Source organism: Ovis aries, chromosome 11 (assembly GCF_016772045.2).
Source record: "Ovis aries strain OAR_USU_Benz2616 breed Rambouillet chromosome 11, ARS-UI_Ramb_v3.0, whole genome shotgun sequence".
Classification (NCBI taxonomy): domain Eukaryota; kingdom Metazoa; phylum Chordata; class Mammalia; order Artiodactyla; family Bovidae; genus Ovis; species Ovis aries.
Genome location: NC_056064.1, coordinates 8044910 through 8063807, shown reverse-complemented (window position 1 = coordinate 8063807; position 18898 = coordinate 8044910). Strand labels below are relative to the sequence as shown.

General features: G+C 53.1%; 1 protein-coding gene across 11 annotated transcripts in view; it reads right to left on the bottom strand.

Annotated features, from left to right (window-relative positions):
* Positions 1-18898, bottom strand: part of MSI2 (musashi RNA binding protein 2) — a 398837-nt gene that overhangs the window by 121143 nt on the left and 258796 nt on the right. For all 11 annotated transcript variants that reach the window (XM_060394727.1, XM_060394729.1, XM_060394728.1 and 8 more), the window contains one exon: positions 14891-14939. In XM_060394727.1, the coding sequence (XP_060250710.1) occupies positions 14891-14939 (49 nt within the window). The remainder of the gene's footprint in view (positions 1-14890; positions 14940-18898) is intronic.

Below are 18898 nucleotides of genomic sequence, written 5' to 3'. Positions count from 1 at the left end.
AGACCAGTGTGGAGGTGAGGAGGGCGCCTGTCGGCCAGCCGCCCTCGCGTGTGTCAGTGATGTCTGCTGAGCACGGAGCGAGGAGGGGGAAGACACACAGAGGAACCAAGTAAGCAAGCACATCGCACAGCGGTGAAGAGCTGAGAGGCGCCCAAACGAAGGACGAGGGACCCGACACCGCCGGAGCTGTCCTTAGCTGTTTGAGAAGATTTCCCCGGGGAAGGGGCATTTAAGCCCAGGCCTAAAAGCTGAGGAGTTGGTCGACTGTGAGACAGATTGTTCCTGGCAACTCAGGGAACAGCCTGTGCAGGTGGCCTTGCTGAGGAAGCGCCCAGGCCACAAGGTTGCAGGGAGCGTGTCTGGGGTGAAGTTGGAGAGGGGAAAGGGAGGAATGAGAGACTCGACAGCCCAGCGTCAGCACTGCAGGCCTCAGCCTATCAGCGACGGGAAGCCTGCATGTCCCATCACTACGGGATAACTGGATTCACAACCAGAACAATGGGGTGGTAGCCATTCACACCTCCCACTCTCCATGTCAACCACTGGAGCCACCGCCACCCATCACAGGCTCACATACAAGGGAACATGCCACCCGACTGCCCAGGCACCCACGCGTCTCAGACTCAGGGTGATCAAAGGCCTGGTCCACAGCACTGCCTTTTTAAAAGGTTTCAAAGCTGGAAGGGTCCTGGGAGATCACGTGACCCAGGGGTTTCCCAGCCCCAGTGTGCATCAGTTTCAGCTGGGGGGAACGCGAAAACTCAGCCCACTCAGCCCGAGCTCCAAGCCCGAGTCTCCCTTAATTGATCCGGAGTAAGCCCTAGACATCAGGATGTTTTAAAAACTCCCTGGGAGATTCTAATGTGCACCCAGGGCTGAAAACCGCCGAGGCAGTCCAGACCTCCAAGAAGACAGCCATCATTGATTTTACAGGCTTCTAAGGCCGGGCTGCGGGATGACGCACGTCACCTGGACCTTCCCCACCAGCCCTGCCCGAGGGTGAGGAAAGCAAAGCTGGCCACTGGAGTCTCGGAGCTCCTTGGGTTCTGGGTGGGTGACATCTAAATGCCAACTAAACGAGCTGAAGGGGGGAGAGGGGAGCTCTGGACAAGCTCCTTCCTCGGCTTGATGGTGCAGCCCCAGCAGCGCTGAAACGCCTTTCCAGCCTCCAACTAAGGAGACACTTCCAACGGGCTCTGGGTCCACCCACGACCACTCTGCCCAGCGAACACGCAGCTGCCGAGTGTGATTCGGGAGGGAGCCTGGGGCTGGTGAGAAACACCAAGCAGGGGCCACTGTTGCCTCTGGATCTATTCTGGGCCCAGGATGGATGATGTCACCTCCAGCAGCAGTGGGAAGCGGAGTCATGAGTCATCCATGAACCAGCCCAGCCTCCGAGATAATAAATCGGATGTCGGCACTGACAGCTTTGCGGATCTGGCGCAGAGGCACTGGCTCCGCCTGGGGTGCTGGAAACACTCAGAAAAGAGGCGCTTTCAATTATCTCCTGCTATCAAGTTGGGGTGGCAAGCTGAGGAAGAAATCTCAAATTTGTAGGGAGCACTCAAAGGCACGCAACTTTGATCACAGTGAAACCACGGCAGTTATGTTTTTACAGACTGTCCGGTTTGCCAACCAAACCCAAGAATTAAGAGACGCACATCCACATGGGAGCTGAAACTATTAATTACTGCTATGCCCACTGGCGTCCTCCACCCGGAGACCTTGAAGGTGTTACCACTTTGACCCTCAGCCGAATTAATTTAGCTCAGAAATTCACTCCAGGATTGAATTTGGCGAATGTTCTTGCCTGGAAGGGTTTCTGGATGAAATAAAGAAATCAAGAAGTCTGTCTGGCAGGACTTGAAGTTCAGTGTTGTTCTGCTATTTTCCTTCTTATTTTTTTTTTCCCCAGGGTGGAAGTTGGGGCAGCTATGTAAAGATCGCAAGGTCTGTGCTGTACATGTGAGCTCTCTCGATTACCTATTCTTTCTCTCTCTTTTGGCCTAATTTTTTTTTTCCCTAAATAACCAAGTTGAACACACCAGCTGGAAATACCAGTCTACTGGGTATGGCATGCATTTTTAGACTTGGGGATTCCAACAGCTCCTCGGTGCTATCAGTAAATCCTTGGTTTATAAAGAAATGACTGAGCTCTGAAGGCTACCAGTTCAACATTAAACCTCAGTTCTTTGAGTGCCTCTCTCTCTAACCAAAAAGTTGTCTCTAACACTGTAAGGTCAATGTCATGGTCTCTGGCTAAATTAGACTTGGGCAAGCCACGCTATGCAGGATGTGGAGACTGTGTTCTCAGTTAAGGATAACAGAAGGTCTTTGATTTCTCTTGCGCATAATTCTGGGGAGGCAGCAACTGTGATGGGGACAGGAAATTCTAGGGCTGCTGGACAAAGTACCACCAACTAGGGGCTGAAAACAACAGCCGTGTGTTCTCTCACAGCGCTGGAAGCTGCAAGTGTGTAAGCCAGGTGTTGGCAGGACCATGTCCTCTAGAAGGTTCTAGAATAAATCTGCCCCATGCCTTCCTCTTGGCTGCAGCGATCCTGGGCTCACAGCTCCACAGGCCCCTCTGCCTCCGTAGTAACGTGACCACGTGTCTCCCTTCCATGTCTTCCCTCTTCTTAGAAGGACACCTGTCCCACTCAACCCACTTACTCCCATGTGACCGTCTTACGTCTGCAAAGGCTTCCCTGGGGACTCAAGAGGTAAAGAATCCGCCTGCAATGCAGGAGACCCAGGTTTGATCCCTGGGTCAGGAAGATCCCCTGGAGAAGGGCATGGCAACCCACTCCAGTACTCTTGCCTGGAGAACTCCATGGACAGAGGAGCCTGGCGGGCTCCAGACCATGGGGTCACAGACAGTCGGACATGACTGAGCGCACACACTGTTTCCAGATAAGGTCTACAGGTCAGGACTGCCTCAAATCTTTGGGGCGATACGATTCAACCCATAATCTGAAGGAAACCTAACAGCATCTGTCAACAGCTCTCTCAGTTCAATTCAGTCGCTCAGCCATGTCCGACTCTTTGCGACCCCATGAATCGCAGCACACCAGGCCTCCCTGTCCATCACCATCTCCTGGAGTTCACTCAGACTCATGTCCATCGAGTCAGTGATGCCATCCAGCCATCTCATCCTCAGTCATCCCCTTCTCCTCCTGCCCCCAATCCCTCCCAGCATCAGAGTCTTTGCCAATGAGTCAGCTCTTCTCATGAGGTGGCCAAAGTATTGGAGTTTCAGCTTTAGCATCATTCCCTCCAAAGAAATCCCAGGGCTGATCTCCTTCAGAATGGACTGGTTGGATCTCCTTGCAGTCCAAGGGACTCTCAAGAGTCTTCTCCAACAACACAGTCCAAAAGCATCAATTCTTCGGCACTCAGCCTTCTTCACAGTCCAACTCTCACATCCATACATGACCACAGGAAAAACCATAACCTTGACTAGACGGACCTTAGTTGGCAAAGTAATGTCTCTGCTTTTGAATATGCTATCTAGGTTGGTCATAATTTTTCTTCCAAGGAGTAAGCATCTTTTAATTTCATGGCTGCAATCACCATCTGCAGTGATTCTGGAGCCCCCAAAAATAAAGTCCGACACTGTTTCCACTGTTTCCCCATCTATTTCCCATGGAGTGATGGGACCGGATGCCATGATCTTCATTTTCTGAATGTTGAGCTTTAAACCAACTTTTTCACTCTCCTCTTTCACTTTCATCAAGAGGCTTTTTAGCTCCTCTTCACTTTCTGCCATAAGGGTGGTATCATCTGCATATCTGAGGTTATTGATATTTCTCCTGGCAATCTTGATTCCAGCTTGTGTTTCTTCCAGTCCAGCGTTTCTCATGATGTACTCTGCATAGAAGTTAAATAAGCAGGGTGACAATATACAGCCTTGACGTACTCCTTTTCCTATTTGGAACCAGTCTGTTATTCCATGTCCAGTTCTAAAGGGTCAGTATTGTCACCAATCAGGTAGCCTTCATTCCTCAAGAAGCCATAGGGACAGTATTCTTATTGGCAATAACACAGCAGTAGTTACTATGATAGTAATAAAGCTAATACTTACAGATAGTACAAACATCAAATGCTTCACATAAACTTTCTCTCTCAAACCTCACCAGTCCACAAGTTAATACCACTCCCCATTTAACAAATAAGAAAACAGGTTGAGAGAAGTTTAGTAAGGTCACACAGCTGGTGAGCAGTGGCACTGAAATTGGAGACCTAGGCTCTTCCCCTTTGCCACGTGGCCCAGACACCTCACAAGTTTCATGAGCTGGGCACCTGCTTTGACTCTTAAGCTTCAAGCAACAAAGACACAGAAGATTCTGTGTCTGTCACACTGTGAAAGGTTCCCACGTAACTTGAGTTAGCAAGATGCTTTTAAGGGTTTTTTTTTTCCCTTAATTAAAAAGAAAAGACCCTTCCTGGAACGACGGCCTCCCTATTCTGACCTCTTCCCCTCTGGTGTGGGATAAACTCAAGCATCTGCGGCTTCTTTACAGAGCAGGGCTGGTCTGGCTATCCTATTAATAGCACGTTGTCTGGGAAGAGCAGAAACTAGAAAGAGAGTCCTCATCTATCTATCCGACTCTGTTTATGGAAAGAAAAAGACAGAGGCGACTCAGGCAGAGGCTTGTCAGCTGCATATAATCAAGTCTTGTTTGCAGCTCCTAGACCTCTCCCTGGCAGGACAGGAAACTCAGATGAGCCAGGACCCACCCCTCCTTCAGCCTAAGACGCCACAAGTTCTACCAACTCCGGGAGGACAACCAAGTTCAAACCTGTTGTCACCAGCGCCAGGAACAAGGCAGAAGTGACGGCGCTCCTCTCAGAGTACTGAGATGGGAGGAACTTCCTTCTCCTGAAAACTCTCTCATGCTGTCCCACTGCTGCCTTCACACCTGAAACTGGGGTGAACTGTCTCAGCAAAGGATGACGCTGCGACGGCCCCGAGGGGCCCCTACTATTTGTTTGACTAGCTAATAAACACACAGGGTACAAAAATCCAAAAGGTAAATGAGTATGAAGAGAAGTTTTCCTGAATCTCTGCACCTCTGGCCACTGAATCCTCTTGCCCAGAAGCAAATGCTGGTTTTTTGTTTTCTTTTTTTTTTTTTTAATTTACAAATATCTGCATCTAAGAGTCTGTATTTATGCATAAAACATATTCAGGCGCTTTCTATAGCTAGAGATTATTCCAAATCCTTTACACTTAGGAACTGACAGGGCTTTCCCGGTGGCTCAGAGGTTAAAGCGTCTGCCTGCAAGGCGGGAGACCCGGGTTCAATCCCTGGGTCAGGAAGATCCCCTGGAGAAGGAAATGGCAACCCACTCCACTATTCTTGCCTGGAGAACCCCACGGACGGAGAAGCCTGGTAGGTTACAGTCCACGGGGTGGTAAAGAGTCGGACACGACTGAGCGACTTCACTTTCTATGAACTGATATAAACCTCAGGCTAACCCAGTGTCATCATTTCTGTTTTACAGAAATGAGGAATGTGAGTCACAGAGAGGGTAGGTAACTTGCCCGAGGTCACACAGCTATGAAGTCACAAACCTCAGATTCAAACACCAGCTGTCTGACTCCAGAGCAAGAGCTCTTAGCCACGAGGCCATTCCCACTATTTGTTATCAGTTTCACGACTGTCTTCAGAAATATTCCATGCACTGGCAAACACATGTTTCCTGTAGGAAGGGGAGGGGAAAACTTTTTTTGAGAAACACCAGTTCTTAAAAATTCAGAGTGTAATGTGTCTAAAGAAGTTAAATCGGCAGTTCTTTAAGGCTGAACGGAAAGGACCAAGGCTGCTGGGCACTGGCCGCTCTTGCCACGCACTTCACAAGGGGCTCATTAACTCTCACGGAGCAGGGGTGTTGCCTCCACAAGAGAGAAATGGGGCTCAGAGCCCTCGGGGGCTGCACCCACGGGAAGCTGGGGCTGAAGCCTAGTATGTCGTGCTAAAGCGTTTCCGTGGCGTCTGTCTCTCTGTGACCCCGTGGACTGCAGCCCGCCAGGCTCCTCTGCATGGGATTCTCCAGGCAAGAGCACTGGAGGGGGCTGCCGCGCCCTCCTCCAGAGGCTGCGTACAGGCAGCACTAGACCCAGGCTCTCTCCGGAGTGTCCTGAGAGAGACACAAGCGGGCCAGGGAAGGCCCTCCAAGTCCAGGGCCCAAGCACAAGCTCGCGTCCTGAGCTGCACAAACACAGGGACGTCTCCAGTCCCGGCAGGTGGCGGCTGCCCGGCTCTGGTCCCCTGGGTCTGCCCCTAGCAGCGCCGGGATGCTAAGAAAGGGGACGCTTTTAACCAAGTGGCCGTGCTGAGGGTGCCTCTCCTCAGAGATCTGAAGCCACGAGACAGTCGGAGCGGGGCCTCTCTGGGAACAGGGCCCAACAAAAGCCTCGTTGTCTCACTCAGCAAAAAACCATTTCTTGGTCAACGAAGTGACTGACCCTGGGCCCACTCCTTTCTGCATCTGTGAGCCGCAGCCAGGAGGGAGGCAGGAAGACCTCCTAGGTCAGCACCCTCTGGAGCCAGGGCTCCTATTCTGAAGGAAGGGACCTTCAGATTCATCCCCCAACGGGGACACCTCGGGGCACCCAGGGGTCACAGTCCCCACCTCCCTGTTGCCAAGGCACTGTGGGCTCCCTGGCCACTGGGGAAGCGCAGAACAGGAACTGAGCTCCTGTGTTGATGAACATCTCAAGAGACAGTGCTGGAATGGGTGCTTCCGGAATGCAGTTCAGTTAGCTCCGGGGAAAAAAAATGAAGCGTGCTCCTTGCTTTCCTGTCAGAAATAAAATTAAGGTCTCAGATCGATGCTGCCAGGGCTGGGGGAGCCACAGGCATCTTTAATGGCCTCCTCTACATGTTTGCAAATTCACGGTCCCCTTCAACCCTGCCCTTCTAATTGGTTATTTGTGAGGTCGTGTTTGCACCGGTTTCTCGGGAAGGCTAATGGTGTTTATTTAACAAGAAAATAAAATGTGCAGACAGCTCCGGGGGCTGGTCTCTGACAGCTGGCTGGGGAGGGCCCGCAGCTCTTTACCCCACTCCCCTCCCTCACCCTAGAGCGGGCCTTCCTCTGCAGGAGGTCCTGAGAGGGGTCCGGTGACAGGTCGGGCCTTGAGGGGACTGCGGCGGGGTCCTGGGGGTGGGGACTGGGCCCCACAGCCTCTGGGCAAAGCCCCGTGAGAGTGAAGAGGCGGGACGCATCCTCTGCTGGGCGCCCCTGTAGGCAGCCTGGCTTTAGAACAAGCTCGCTGGGACCACACAACCCGGTACAGAGCTCACCCTGCTGCGGGGCTTGGCAGTTTCTCCTCGTGCTAACTGAAGTCCACCCAACTTCAAGTCAGCCCATCACTGTTCTCCAAGAGAACCTCTCCAAGAACCCACCAGCAGCAAATACACCTCACTGCCAGCACCCCCGCCCACCAAATCTCTTCTGTCCAAGCGGGGCGACAGAGCCAACTGCACTGAGCTTCCAGCCCACTCCAGCACTCTCCCACAGACGGCACGGCTATCGAAACCTCACCTCAACAGGTGGCCCACACTGACACCGGGGCACTCTGGGCAGAGAAGAGGGTTATCAGCTATGCTGATCCAACTCTCTACTTGCACGAAAAAGCCCCCCAGCACATGGGCGACCTCACCGCACTACGGCGAGGCTGAAAGCTCCGCCCACCAGCACCCTCAGCGTCAGTGGCCTGTGACAGACCAGCACATTTGTCGACGGCTTCCAATCCAGGTGCAGATCAACACTAGTGACGGCCAGCTACTGGCTCACAGGTCGCCAACAAACCCCGTGAGGCATCTCAGACCCGGGCTAGAGAGTGATGGGCACCTCTCAGCTTCAGAGACCAGCACAGGGATGAGAGAGCGGGTCTCTGAGGTGGGGGCAAGCAAAGGGCAGGACTCTAGCAGGGAGTGTGCGTGTGTGTGCGTGCGTGCCTGTGCATGGGGAGAATGTGTGTGTGTGTGCGTGTGTGTGACATGGGGAACACAAAGGGCAGGACTCTAGCGAGGAGTGTGTGTGCGCGTGTTAAGCTGCTTCAGTTGTGTCTGACTGTGATGTGTGTGTGTGTGTGTGTGAAGCCGCTTCAGTCATGTCTGACTGTGTGACGTGTGTATGTGTGTTAAGCTGCTTCAGTCGTGTCTGTGCGTGTGTCTGTAGGGTATGTGTGTGCGAAGCCGCTTCAGTCATGTCTGACTCTGTGTGTGCGAAGCTGCTTCAGTCGTGTCTGTGTGTGTGTGTGTCTGTAGGGTATGTGTGTGCGAAGCTGCTTCAGTCATGTCTGACTCTGTGTGTGTGCGAAGCTGCTTCAATTGCGTCTGATTCTTTGGGACCCCCTGGACTGCAGCCCACCAGGCTCCCGTGTCCATGGCATTCTCCAGGCAAGAATGCTGCAGTGGGCTGCCCTCCTCCAGGGGATCTCCAGACCCAGGGATCAAATCAGCATCTCCTGCACTGCAGGTGGGTCCTTCACCACTGAACAAACCAGGGCAGCCCCTGGCGTGGGAGCCCCCGAAGCAAACCCCGCTTGAGACGCTGCGCTCGGGCGCGGGTGTGGAGCAGCACGGCCTCGTGTCAGAGCGGCTCAGGCGTCCCCACCTGCTGTGTCTCCTAAACCCTCCTCGCGCTTGCTACCCCACCCACAGCCCTTTCCACCCAGAAGGACTTATCCTCCTGGTCAAGCACACTTCTTCCTCCTCCATGCTGCAAGTGGAAATGACCTCGTTACAGGCAGATTCTTGACCCTCCGAGCCACCGGGGAAGCCCGTCCAGGCTATAAAGCCACATTTCTAAGTTGTAGCATCCCAGCCCTCCCTCCTGGGTAAATGAAGTCAGGATGTTAGAGTCTCCTCAGGAAAGACACATACACATTATCTGGGACAGCCCATATCTACAAATGAACCACTACCTTTTTATTTAATTTACGCTGCTGTGGAACTCTTTTTACATGCCCCCTCCCCCTTGGGAAACAGGCATCAATAAGCAAACAATTACAGTGTGATTTTTAATAATTTTTAGAGTACATAAAAGAGTCAGTCTGGACTTCAGAGGTCAGTTTTAACAGGGAGTGTCTGGCAGGTAGTCAGAACATTAAGGGTTAGGTATTCTCCTTAGAAAAGCTCTATCTTCTATCACTGCTCCAGCTGTATCTCACAGGCACCATTTTAATAAATAAGCTGATCACACAGATTACAGAAACCTTAAACCCCAGCCAGCTGGTTTTGGGGACAGAGATGCTGTCTGGGCGCCCGAGCCTGCAGCAAGCCACTCCCCTGACCAGCCCCCTTCCAGTCTGGGGGCCCCCAAGGGGCACAGCTCTCCTGGGGGAGGACTCCCCTCGTGCAGGGAGCCTGCGGGGGATGGTGCTCCCTGAGCTTCAGAGAACTGCCATGGGCTGAGGGCTGAGGGCTGAGGGCTGAGGCGGGGGCAGGGGACTGGGTCAGAGCCTGTTCCTCTCAAGGGCCATTAGCATCACACTTAATAAGCCACTGCTAACAGTCGGGAGAGGAGCCATCCATCACACGGATCTTTATTTTTCTCAGTGTATCCTGTTCCTCTGCGTCTGGCAATGTTCCGAGGCCAACACGCCTGCTGGGTGATGGAAGCCACGGGGAGTGTGGAGGGCCTGTCCCCAGGTACTCGGCCGGAAACCAGCCCGTCCCACCACTTTCCCCAGGCCACCCTTAGACAAGCTTCAAAGACACCCAGCTCACTTCCCACTGGGCCTCCAAGCACCCAGCTCTCCCCCAATGAGCCAGACTTGGGGGGACCTGGCATGGAGGCTGAGGTCAGGGGCAAGGGGCAGAGCTGAGGCTCCCCTGGAATGAGGGGGGTCTCCCTACCCCCCAAGGAGGTGACTGAGAGATGCACTTCAGCACCCAGAATCCCCAGTTCACGATCTCAAACAGGGCTGACGTAGGGAGATGGGAGAGCAAGCACTGAGGCGTGTCACCTTCCCTCCCGGCCCCCGCTCTCAACCAGCCTCCCCACCACCACCCACCGAAGAGCAAATTAGAAAGAATGGCATCTTGTTCCTTCCTCCCCCCCTGCTCACCTCCAGCTCCACTCTGGAATCAATACCTGATGCTGAATTCAAGATCTTATCTGAGTTTTGCAAGGATAAAGCAACAAACTTTTCCCCAATGATTAAATCCTTAGATGATCAGCCCAATATTTTTCAGCCCACCTCTAAGAACATTTAGACAGCAAATGAAATGACTCTGGAAAGACTGGAAAGCCACCATTCTCTCTCCCCTTCTGGCACAAAGAATCCCAGAAAAGGCCACAGAATGAAGTGATGGAAGCTAAAGAAGGCCCCAGCTTCTCCCAGTAGCTCAGCTCCCCGTCAGGCTGTAGGGACCAGACATGTGACTTTTCGAAACTCCACTTGCCTCGGTTTATCCATCTGAAAAATGGAGCAACACTGTAGTCCAGCAAGAGGATAGATGTGGAGGAGGACTAATAATAAGGAGATGCTCAAGTGCTTAAGGAGGAGGGCATGGCACTCCAGTACTCTTGTATGGAGAATCTCACAGACAGAGGAGCCCGGTGGGCTATAGTCCAGGGTCACAAAGAGTCGGACCCGACTGAAGGGACTTGGCACACACGCTCGTAGAGCGGTTAAGGGTGCTGGCTCAGGGTTGGACAGGCTGGGCTTATGTCTAGGCTCTGTGTGGACTAGTGTGTGGCTCTGGGTAGCTTCGTTCAAGCGCCTAGTTGAGGGGTGCTTAGAATATAGCTACTTCCACTGCGAGTGCCAACACGACCTGGTTAACACAGAACCCGTGGTGAGTACTCTGATGGCAGGCGGGAACCCCTTTCAGGGATGAAGGCCATCCTCACCAGCTGCTGGGCCTGCTGCTGGACGGTGCTCCAGCTCCTGGTCCCCTCCGGGACTTCCTCAGTGCAAGGCCAGGAAGACACCTGCTTCTGGGGTCAGCTGCCTCCCACGCCTGAGCAACATGCAGGTGTGACTGGGGCAGTGGGAGGACCACCCTCCCTTCAAACGCCGCAGGGCATCCCAGGTCAGCAGAGCAGCCCCCATGAGCCCCCTGCCCCGCCTCAGGGACCCACACCTGCAACAACTGCTCCCCTCCCCCAGTGAGAACAGGAACGGGAGACAGCCCGGGCCACACTTCCAGTCAAAAGCTCAAAGCCAGAAGCACACTTCAGGCCCCGGGGCTCATCAGTCCTGGTTCCTGTATTTTCCACAGGCGGAGCTGGAGGGTTTGGAGAGGTCAGAAGCACTCCTAGCTAAACCCACGGGGCCCACAGGGGCTGGAAGGCGGTCCCAGAAAGGATGAAGCGGGGGAGATTCCACGCTTCCGTGCGAATCAGATGCTGCGTGGCCTTCCTGCTTCCAGCAGGGAGGACGCATCTCCCCAGGGGGCTCCCCTCCCTAGAGGGCTCACTGTTCCCTGGACCCTGGACCCTTTCCCAGGGTGCCACTGCAATCCAAGTGCGGATGTACAAGGGGAAGAGACACAGGCTGGCACCCCCGTGAACAGGAGGAGCAGACTGCTGTGCAGATGCCACTGAGGACTGCCTGCGTGCCTACGGGGCCCACGGGGGAGAGGGTAGGTGACGCCCACCGTGGGGCCAGGAGGGGAAGTTCTGCCCAACGCCTGGCTCCTAAAGGCAAGCGTGGCCTGACTCCCCGAAGGCCAGGCCCCATGCCCTCGAGTTTTTCCCGCATGGCGGTGGTCACAGTTCAAGGGCATACAGGTGGTATTCAAAGCGCGCGCGGCGGAGGACATGTCACCGCCCAGGCCGCCCAGCAGAGCTGGGTCAGACGCTGATGGACAGCACTGAACAGTGCCCTGACACCATGGAGGGGCTAACGGTCTGCGCCTCTTTCAGCGGCGAGCTGGCGGCAGCACCAGCCAGAGAGGCGTCCTCAACTTCTGCTGGGGCAGCGCTTTCCTCATGATAAGATAATGGAAAGCAGGAAGCTGAGGAGGTGAAGGGAAGGTTAGGGCAAGGTGGCCGCAGGAGGATTTTATTTTCTCGTGCTTATCACCCGATTTCAAACGTGCATTCCATCAGGCCAGGGCCGTGGGGCCCGCCTGCTCCCCATCCATGTGACTAGAGCTTCTGTTGTGATACGTTCTTGTATTTCTGAGAAAATTCTTTCCTCCCCTAATGCTCTGAGCCAGTGAAGTTATTACCCCAGCTGTGGCCCCCAGGCCAAAGGGAAGCTCTTTCTCAGCTGGAGGGGCTGGAAAGCGTGGGCAGCCCGAAGGCCCTGCTCACACAGGGAGAAAGAACAGTGGAGGGGAGGCAGAGGTCTGCACAGGGGCAGCCAGCAGCCGGCGCCAGGGCCCCCCTGCTGAAGCCTCTAGGCACGCGGCCCCTCCTGCCTTCTCTTACCCGCTCGGCCAGCACCAGGCCAGCCCCAGGCTGCACCACGCAGGCCAGCTTCCTGTGCCACCGCACACACCCTGAGCTCAGTAGGGCTCAACTCTTGGTTGAGCTGAGCTGCCATCTTGAGATTCTTAGTGGTTTTTGACACCCTGTTCTGACTCCACAAACCACGTAAGGGGTCTGGCACTGACCAGAGGAAGGGCAGGAGGCTATGGGGCGGGCTGCGCCCTCGCCAGGGGCTCGGCCCACCTTCCTGCCCTTGCCTTACCAGGGGCATGAGCGACGATGCTCCCGGAGCCACCCTGAGCACTGGGCCACAGAACGAGCTCCCTTCAGCTCACAACCAGAAACCCTTCCTTGACCCGGTCACAGAGGGAGCACCACCCCGTCCCTGCACCCAGCGCCCCTGGAGAAGGAGAGGAAGCTTCCCCAACAGCAGGTGGCCCCTGGGTCAGAAAGAGGGGAGGCTTTTCTGCGGGCCTCCTCTGCAGGCTGGCTGGGGGCCTGATGCCCTGGCTGTGAATCCAGCTCCGCCTGCTATCAGCTGAGTGCCCAGAGACTCATAGTCACTTCCCCTACCTCGGGTCCCTCAGATGGCGGACCTCTTTCCCTGCTCAGCTGAGATGGTTCAACAAGATGACCCATCATCTTCTCCCACACAGGGCCTAACGCAGAGCAGGAGATCAAAAACACCTTTATTCCATGATATTCAGAAGAGAAGGACAACCATACTACCTAGAAATTGCTGCAGAGTCTCCCAGGATTATGAATTCTAATACTGAACGCCAGTGCCTCGCTCAGATGAGCTATGCCCACCCTGAAAATCAAAGGCTGGAAACACCCTTTTCAACAAACCCCGTCCCCACGTGGAGACAACAAAGAACAGAACCTGAAATCAGCCGTCCTGGGTGTGAGTCCCCTCTCTGCCAGCTCTGGACGCTGCAAACCATCCTGTCAGGAGGGACTAACATTACCTGCATTTTGCAGATGAATAACCTGAGGCATGAAGAACTTACGGGGTTCTCCCGAAGTCACAACAACCCCCAGGGTCTGCTGTGAAGACCAAGTGAGAAGACGCACATGGAAGGAGTGCCGGGAAAACCCCACGGACCAAGGCAGTGCACGTGCTGACCGAGGGCAATCGAGGGCCGCCCACCGCCCGCACCGCCCTCCTCTCGCTCCTGGGTGCTCACTCCGGGGCGCTGGAGGAGACAAGGGCAATCGTCGTCTTGCTCCCACCTGCAAGCTCGCCGTCCCTCTCCTTGCCTCCCGTCCTCCTCCCCGCCCCTCCCCAGCACGTACCCCACTGATACCGCAGTTCCCACCCAGTTTCCCACGTTCCCTTTCGAGGATGCTGTAGCTGGATGGACTAGATGCTGGATTCCCGGGCGCCCTCGGGACAGCCCCTCCTCCTCCCAGCCACGCAGGCATCACTCCCCATCCTGCTCCTTTCTCCCTTTCACTCAGCCTGCCTGCTCAGAGCAGGAGAGACAGACAGTCGACACTGGGTAGCTGCTACTAATCTCAGGTGACAGCAAGAATGTAAACAACACAGGAAACATCTAAATGCAATCCAAGTGGCAAGGAGACACGGCTCGCTGGCTCCTTCTCTGGAGAACACGGCTTTCCTGCCACCCTCTTTCAGAAACTCTGCCCATGAACGCCCAGTGAATATGCACCCCAGAAACCAAGAACTTCCGGAGAACAGGACGACTGAACGCTGAACCGCAACTTCTAGCCCTGCTTTCTCTGGGAAGGACTTTCTAGCGTCATCCGATTTTCTATTTACAGCAATCATTTCAATGTGTCCTTTTCTGGGGGCTGGGGGAGTGAGGTGGCAGAGGTTAGACACCCCTTTGAGAATCCATTCAAAGCTAAGAAACCTCTCCCAGGAATAACATAAAATATTTTGCATGTTTCATTTCAAGGGTTCTTAGACCCCAAGGTGAAATCCATTTTCTAAAACGTGGACAAGACACTAAGCACAGGAGATAATACAGGGAAGTGTAAACGTCTTCCAAACGTCCAAGAGGCACAAAAGGGCATTTCTAGGTCTGTACTTACTCACTGCATAAACCTAGAGGCTTCTTTGTTGTTGCTTTCTTCTTTTTTTTTTTTTGCTCTTTAGATCAAGGGTGTGCTTCTAAACCACCTCCTTCAATGCAAATTGAGAACTCAATTGATTAACTGCTGTGAATAACTTCCACTTGGTTCGTTTAAAGCCTGGTTCAGCAAGGACCAAGAAGGTGTTGGGTGTGACTGCATGATTAAATGACAGTTCCCAAGCCCACAGGAAAGGGTGTTTTAACGGTCCGGTATCAACTCTAGGTACCGTCTCGGCCCTCCATTTAACAAAGACCTACAATTTAACAAAGACCTACAACCGACGTCACCTCCAACTGCCTGATTTTGGAACAGTCGCTGCGCCTTTTGTCTGTGGGGCTGGGGCCCAGGAGAGGACTGAGGGGCTGCTGGCTCACGTGGGGCTTCTTACCTCTGTGCCTGTTGGTCGTCTTATCAAACATCAGCATTGCATCCTCCACCTGCAGAGCAAACACAAGACAGAGTCTGCCTCAGGAACTTTAACAAAATACGGGACACGCTGCGTGTTCAGGGGAGGGGGGCAGTTTCCATTCCAGAAATCATGCTGCTCACTAAAACCTATTTGAAAACACAAATATTAAAAGAGAAAATAAATCACTGTCTTTCCGTCTTTCCAACCTAGCACTGCCACATGTAGCATCTGGTGTACTTCCCTCTAATTTTTGTGAAAATCTGTGCCTCTGGCTTCCCTGGCAGCTCAGTGGTTAAAAAAGTCTGCCTATCAGTGCAGGAGATGTGAGTTCAGCCCCTGGGTCAGGAAGGTTCCTGGAGAAGGAAACGGCAACCCACTCCAGTATTACCCACTCCAATATTCTTTGCCTGGAAAATTCCATGGACAGGACATGGGGTTGCGAAGAGTCGCACATGACATATAGCATAAATGCATGCGTGCCTATTTTAACATAGTTTAAAATCATATCACACATGGAATTTTCCCCTTGTTCTTTTTTACTTAGATAATATCACAACACTGCAAACATCTCCCAGAGAGCTACATCACGAATACTATCTTTTATTCCCCTAGATTTTTTTGTGGTAAAATACTCAGAACTTTAAAACTGCCACTGCAACCCTCTTTAAGTGCACAGTTCAGTGGTATCAAATACATTCACAAAGTTGCAGGAGCATCGCCACCATTCATTTCCGGAACTTTTGCCTCTCGTAAAACTGAAACTCTACCCCCTATAAGGGGGACCCCGTCGTCCCTTCAGCCTATGGCAGCCACTTGCCCACTTTCTGTCGCCAAGACTGGGACCCCTCTAAGTCCTTCACGTAAGTGGAATGACACGGACTTGTCTTTTTTTGTGACTGGCTTATCTCACTTGGCATAAAGTCCTCAAGGTTCATCTGTCTTCCTTTGATGTACAGATCACATTTGCTCATCCACTTTGCCCATTGACGAACACTTGGATTTCAGCTATTGTGAATAATGCCGCTATGAACACAGGTGTACAAATATCTCGAGTCTCTGCGTTCACTTCTTTTGGATACATACCCAGAAGTGAAGCTGCTGGATCATACCGTAACTTGTACTTTTATTTTTTTGAAGAACTGCTGTACACAGTGGCTGTACTACTTTACATTCCAAACAAAAGTGCGCAAAGGTTTTAATTTCTCTACATCCTTGTTAATACTTGCCATTTTCTGCCTTAAAAACAAACAAACAAACAACAGTCATCCTAATGGGTGTGAGGTCTTGTGAATACTAGCTTGACTGTCTCATATTTCATGGAAGGAGATGCTATAGCGTACTTAATCATCCTTCAGGATGTTTCCAGTTATAAACAATGAAACCTAAACATTTTGATTGTTCTGGGCTGAACTATCTCCATCCCCCACCCCTGCCAAATTCATATATTGAAGTCCTAATGCCCAGATTCTGAGAATGTGACTGCATTTGAGGAGAGGATATAAAGAGGCAACTAAGTGAGAATGGTAACCTGATGGTTAGTTAAGACAGTTCCCATGAGAGCTGACTCCTTGGGAAAGACCCTGATGCTGGGGAAGACTGAAGGCAGGAGAAGGGGACGACAGAGGATGAGATGGTTGGATGGCATCACCGACTCGATGGACATGGGTTTGAGCAAGCTCTGGGAGTTGGTGATGGACAGGGAGGACTGGTGTGCTGCAGTCCATGGGGTCACAGAGTCGGACATGACTGAGCGACTGAACTGAACTGAAGTTAAAATGCGGTCCTTAGGGGTGGCTCTGATTTGGTATGGCTGGGGTTCTTACACAAAGAGGACGTCTGGACACAGGTACAAAGAGATCCACACTCACGTCCCACACAGACCTACAGAAACCGCTTACGAAACCAGAGTTGGCTTTGAAGTCCACTCCTTTCACTTACGATCCAGCCCTTCACCCGCTTCACAGGAGACACATCGTGAGCGCAGGCGCTGTTCTGAGACCATCAGCCATTCACTTGCAGGCTGCGCCGAGTCTGGCCAGGTGTGTAGCCTGGTCTCCTCGAGCATTCTGTGCCCAAGGTTGGCAGTGAAAACACAACCCAGAACATCCCTGGTGCTCCAGTGGTTGGGAATCTGCCTGCCAATGCTGGGGACACAGGTTTGATGCCTGGCCCGGGAAGACGCCACAGGGCAGCCAAGCCCTCGGACCACGGCTTCTGAAGCCCAGGTGCCCATGCTCCACAACAAGAGAAGCCAGCCCGAGGAGAAGCCCCGCACACCGAAAGGAAGAGCAGCCCCTCTCTGCTGCACCTAAAGAAAGCCCACGCACAGCAGGGAAGACCCAGTGCAGCCAAATATAAATGAATGAGAAAAATACAATCCAACCACGTGGCCGCAGGTGGACAGAACTGTTAGCCAGAACTGTGTGTGTGTGCGTGTGGTGTGTGTGTGGGTGCGTGTGTGCGTGTGTGTGTGTGTGTGCGTGCCTGTGTGTGTGTGTGGTGGGGAGGACCGAGCACCGTTCACTGGAGCTCAAAGGCTCACAGATGAGCCTGGGGGCCTGAGCTAAGTCAGCTGAGAAAAAGAATCATCGGCTATTCATTCTCACTCCTCCCAGACGACAGTCTTCAATGGAGGGGAAGACACTGGGCGAAGCAATAAAAAGGTTTAAAATGGTGCCTCCCGACAAATCAAATCTATTTTCTTAGGTGCTATCAAATATAATAGGGGAAGAGCAAAGTCAAGGTAAGAATGGAAGAAGGGGTAGGCAAGCCAGACACAAACCTCTGAGGGACTGGCCTAGCTTCAAAATCCCTTCTGGAGTCAGGGCCCCCTTGTGTTGCTAAGCAACCGAGCCTGAACAAACAGGCTCCCGGGGCCTTCCCCTTCTGCTCCCCATTCCCGCAGTCAGCGCCTGGGAGACAGAGGGCCCTGCACGGTGGCTGCTCCTCTGGCAGGGAGCTGCCCTCTCTCCCCCAGGCACCAGGCTGAGGGGAGCAGGCGATGCTAGTCTGGACAGGGGGGTGCCTTCACCAGACCTTTCCCCGGCCAGGCAGGCCTGATGAGCCCCCAGACACCTACTGACACCAGACACGCTGCAGCGGCCCGCCTCCCACGCGCCCCTTGAGCCAGCCCGCCAGAAGATCGACTGGCTTGTTTGTACACAGAGCCGCCACGCTTGCACATGTGGTCGTGCAGACCCAGACCCTGGGCCTCGACGAGGATCCCACCGCCTGGGGTGCGGGCTGGGGGCGGGGTGACGGGTGAGGCCCGCCGGTACCGCGCTCGTAAACCTGACGTCTGTCTCACACCCATCGCCATATTGTCTAAGAGGTTTGCCAGGTCCTTATTTTGAGCTGAAAATGCCTAATGGTAAGAAAAACAGTCTCCCTTCTGTGTTAGCCATGTTTGGGTACTGAAACTCAGATCCCCTTAGGAAATAAATATTTTGAATTAAAAAAAGTATTTTCAATCCCCACCCGTCCCCGCCGCCCTTTTCACACTGTTTAATTGGGTCCCTCTTTGCCTTCTTACGCTTCAGCGTTTTCTGACGCTGCCCTCCTAACAGCTGCTCCACCCTGGTGAGCGAGGAGGAGGATCTGTGTATGTGTTTTGGGGGCAACCATTGTCGTAGAAAACAGAGCTCTTTCCTCTACAGAGCGGGGTACAATGGGCCTCACAAAGACCTCCTGAACAGATAAAGCGACGGGGCGCAAGGAAAATTCTATTAATGCTTTACAAAACAGGACATCTAAGGAGTAGCTAGAGAGGAAAGAGAAAGGGAAAAAAGAAAAACCAATATGAATAAGTCCCCGTGCTTGGGGGAAGAAAACTTTTCAGCAATTGCAAAACACTTATTAATTCAGAGAAGGCATCAGTCCGATAGAAATCTGGCAGGACAGCAAGAGCTGAGGCTGGAAGCATCTGAATATACAAAGATGAACAGAGTGGAAAACACGGACTCACATACGGGGCTGTTTCTCACGGTT